The sequence below is a fragment of the Capsicum annuum genome, chromosome 9, assembly GCF_002878395.1.
Source record: "Capsicum annuum cultivar UCD-10X-F1 chromosome 9, UCD10Xv1.1, whole genome shotgun sequence".
NCBI lineage: Eukaryota > Viridiplantae > Streptophyta > Magnoliopsida > Solanales > Solanaceae > Capsicum > Capsicum annuum.
Window position 1 is genome coordinate 24585735 of NC_061119.1, and position 4729 is coordinate 24590463.

Here is a 4729-nt window from a genome sequence, read left to right on the forward strand (position 1 = left end):
CCCACCACAGAGAAATTATCCATAAAGACCTCTATGGTGTCTTCTACTATGTCAGAGAAGATAGATATCATACATCGTTAAAAAATGGTTGGTGCATTGCATGGCCCAAATGGCATCCTCTTAAATGCAAATGTGACATATGGGCATGTAAACGTTGTCTTCTCTTGATCTTCCAGAGCAATCCAGATTTGGTTATATCTAGACCATCCAAGAAGAAATACCACCCCCTACCCGTAAATCTATCAAGCATCTGGTTCATAAAGGGCATTGGGAAGTGGTCCTTCAAAGTCCATGAGTTTAGCCTACGGTAATCCATACAGACTCTCCATCCTGTGACTGGTCTGAGTGGAATCAGCTTGTTCTTTTCATTTGCAACCACCGTCATACCCCCTTTTTTAGGTATACATTGAACTGAACTTACCCATTTGCTATCCAAAATAGGGTAAACTACTCCTGCGTCCAACCACTTAATAATCTCTTTTTTAACCACCTTTTGCATTGGTGCATTAAGATGGAGTTGATGTTCAATGGTAGGAGTACAATCTTCTTCTAATTTGATTTTATGCATACATATGCTAGGAGGAATGCTAATAATATCTGTGATAGTCCATCCAATAGCTTTACTGTGTCTCTAAAGTATTGAGTTAAGTGCATTCACCTGTTTTTCTTCTAAATCAGCTGTAATAATAACTGGTAGCGTGCTCCCTTTCCCCAAAACCACATATCATAAGTGACCCGACAGCTTTCTCAATTACAACACCGGAGGTTCCTCAATGGATGGATTGGCTGGTGGGCTTGGTCAATTAGCAAGATGAAGGTCGACCTTTTTATGAGCATAAGAATACGAGCCCAGACTAGTCAGGGTACAAACTGTCTCTTCATACCCCTCAATTCCATCACTTTCATAGTTCATCACAACTGCGTCTAAAGGCTCCATCAAAGCTGTTTAGTTCTGACTACATCCTATTCGTCCTCAGAATACACATCAACCACTGAAAACATGCTTATTTCCATATGTTGCTTCATTGATCTTCCCACATCAAACTGTACCTCTTTATTGTTCACCCTAAATAAGAGTTCATTCGCTCTCAAATCAATCAACATACTTCTAGTTACAAGGAAAGGTCGACCAAAGATTATAAGTACCTTGAAGTCTACCTCGCAATCCAGAATGATGAAGTCCGCAGGGAATATGAAATTTGAGACCTTTACCAACACATCATACAGAATGACAATAGGTCGCTTTACTGATCTGTCAGCCATCACCAGCCTCATGTCGGTAGGTGTGGGATTCCCCAGGCCTAAATTTTTATAAATAGTCAATGACATCAGATTAACACTTGCCCCTAGATCACATAGTGCTTTAGTAAATTCCATGGTTCCAATCATGTAGGGAATACTGACTGCACCTGGATCCGACTTTTTCTGCATCAAGGTCCGTATGGAAATGGTACTGCAAAGGTGGAGATCTTCTTCTAGTTCATAACTCACTACACTCTTCTTGGTAATAAGGTATTTTATGAATTTTGCATACCCTGGCATTTTCTCAAGTGCCTCGATGAAAAGCACATTTATAGTTAATTGCTTGAGTATTGCTAGGAACTTGCTAAACTTTGCATCATCCGTCTTCTTTCTCTGCATTGAGAAAAGAGAGGTGGTGGCCGTGGGATGGGTTTCAACACCACTTCCTCTTCCTTCTCCTTGTCTGACATATTAACTGAACTATTTAGTTTCTCAGACTTCTCTAGGTGCAGTTTTGCTAGTTCTTCTGCAACTTTCTCAATATTCAAATATTTGTCCACATCAAGGCCAGATAAAATCTTACCACTTCTAGTGGTGATCGCTAGACATGAATCATCAGTCTTCTGATCCTAGGCCATTTGAGTAGGTGAGGTACCACTTTTTCTATGGTTTAGTGCTGAAGAGAGTTGACTCATCCGTTGCTCTAACTGCTGGATAGAAGTTGAATGTGAACTAACCAATCGACTCATAGTTGAAAATTCACTCCTCACACTAGATACTCCAGCATTGGTAGCCTCTACTCCTTTTAATAGTTATTTCATCATATCTTCCATCGACCACTTTCCCAAACTAGTTGCAGCAGCTTCTTGATTTCCCACATGAACATACAACCCATTTTGTCATTATTGCATCTCCAGTTTTCTTGCTTCTTGTCTCTGTGATTAGGATTGTCATACCCATTCTGACCTTGATTCCCTTGGCTAAAGCCTTGAAAACTCACCTGATTAGAAAAGTAGTTGACTTCTTTTTCAGGTTCCATATCATCCCGATCCCGAATCATTACAGCTTTTACCTATTCTGTCCTTCCTGACAATAAGTGCTTCGTGAGTAGGTCTATTTGAGTCTTAAGATGGGCTATGTCTTGATCCTTCTCCTTATCCCTTTTGCACTGTTCATCATTCATTCCAATAGGAATAGTTGGACTTGCCACCACAGAATCACTGGTGTACTAAGCCCTACTTAATTTGGTCATCCTATTCAGCATATTAGGAGTATCTTAAAATGAGAGAGCAATAAATGACCCTCCAGCAACGTTGTCTACCATTGGCTTCATCACTGAGTTAAAAGCTCTGTACAGAGTCTCCATTAAATGTATGCCCATCATATTATGTTTTGGAAATTGTGTCAACTTTTTCTTGAATCTCTCCGAAGTTTCATGTAAGCCTCATTTGAAAACTGTCTAAAATTATTGATCTTATATCTTAATTTCACCCTTCTGGATGGCGAAAAGAACCTTTCTAGGAAAGCTCCTCTCAACTAACTCTAGTTGGTTATAGAGTCAGGTGTCAACTCATTTAGCCACAATGTAGCCTCTCCTGATAAGGACAACAAAAATAGCCTCAAATGGATAGCGCTCTAGCTTACCCTCGGATTATCAAAGGACTTGCAAATGGTGAAAAAATTCACCAGATGCAGGTTATGGTCTTCCACATGAAGGCCTCCAAAAAACCCCTTCAGATTTAAGAGCTGAATCATTGTGCTAGTAATATTGAATTTTTCTCCAGGTGCTAACGGAGGGGGAATAATGTCACCCGTTGCCCCTGCTCCATCGACATTATCATCATCATCAATCTCATATCATAACGGTTGTTCAAACATTCTACTCATGCGGTGAGGTTTCAGATTGAGTAGTGTTCAATGTAAGCTATAGGGATTCTGCAAATGAACAAAAAAAATTACCAAACATAAATTAAGGAAACTTAACTATCAGTAAATTTTCGCACACAAAATTTTCAGTCTACAATTGTATTCCCCGGCAACGACAGCATTTTTTATAATGCTCAAATTATGCTCTTGAATGGGTGTAAGCAATCGTTGTCAATATAAAACCCAACTAGGTTGGGGTCGAATCCCATAGGGAATAGGGTGTGAACTTCGATTTGTTTACAAAAGATTTTACTGGTAGTTTACTATTTCCGAAAGATGGGGGTTTAAGTTCACATATGTTAAATATCATTTTCAATACTTCAGTGTTTGCAATAAAGATAAATGGGAAACTAGAGCTATGTTCACCAAGGATTTCAAAAATTGACCTACACTAGGTAATGTTAGAGATTCTCGGAATGAGTAGAACAGAAGAATATCCTTGACGATTATACTATCTGACTTATCTCTCGACCTCACCAGACAATTTATTTTCTAATTCTCTCTAACTTAGATAACTTATCTATTTCCAATAGGATATTATCTCAGGTAGATTAATCCAGTTACAACATTAATCATTAAACAGAAGGTTGGTAGCTTCCGAGTCCCTGTTGATAATTCACCTTCTCTAGTCTATTTCTCCGTTAGAAGCAAATAAAACCTAAGGCATAACCTAATGTTTCCAACCACCAGATTTTAGTTAAAACAACATAATATCAAGATGTTCTACTACTCTTTGAATCCGTTAAATACCTAGTATCATATCAAACCCTAATCCATGGCTCCCATAACTCCAGCTAATGAAATTAGCCGCTCATGATTTCATGAACAAAATAACAAGTTGAATTCATGATTATACTGATAGACTTACGAATGGATAGAAAATAACAAGTAGTTCCTCAAATTTAATCACAAGGTAGAAACCTCAAAAATAGTTGATACGAAAACACAAGAATAATTTATGAAAGAGATTAAAAATACGTGTCTCTCTTCTTAGAGTTGATGTCTGATAAATGAATTCTTCTCCTCATCAAAAACCCTAAAAGATGCTATTTATACTAAAGCCTAATTAATGAAATAAAATAACAAAATTAATAAAATTGTCCGGAATAGGTGATGCCCAGGCTGACGTTGTGTCAAGAAGTTGATGCCCTATCATGGATGGCGTCAGAGAAGCTTCAGTTCCCTTCAGATTCTGTCTTAGGCTGATGATATGGCTGACATCGCGTTAGGGATCTGACGGTGTATCACCGACATCATCAGATATCTTCTTCCTATGCTAAATTTCTGCTTAAGGCTGACACTATTCTTGACGTCTTATCACGACTTTGACGCCACATCACTGGCGTCGTCAGAACTGCTCCTCAAACTGAAACTCCCTAGTTAAGGCTGATGCCAAAGCTGAGAGGCTATCACGAAGCTAACAACTTATCACGGAGGTCGTCAGCCATATTTTCTTCTAATTTGCTCATATTTTCAACTCTTTTTCACCATTATTGTTTATTCTCATTTCTTCGGCCTTTTTCTGCAATATCATGAGCAAACACATCAAAATAACAAGATT

The 4729-nt window shown here is 38.5% G+C and overlaps 1 protein-coding gene across 1 annotated transcript; it reads right to left on the reverse strand.

Annotated features, from left to right (window-relative positions):
* Nucleotides 1-963: 963 nt before the first annotated feature.
* LOC124887044 lies at nucleotides 964-1641 on the reverse strand. The gene has a single exon (XM_047396211.1). It carries the CDS (start codon nucleotides 1639-1641, stop codon nucleotides 964-966), a length of 678 nt encoding a protein of 225 aa, XP_047252167.1.
* Between the last annotated feature and the right edge of the window lie 3088 nt (nucleotides 1642-4729).

What these genes read in the sequence shown, in the direction of transcription:
- LOC124887044 (XM_047396211.1), bottom strand. Translation starts at nt 1,641, where the DNA reads ATGCAGAGAAAGAAGACGGATGATGCAAAGTTTAGCAAGTTCCTAGCA.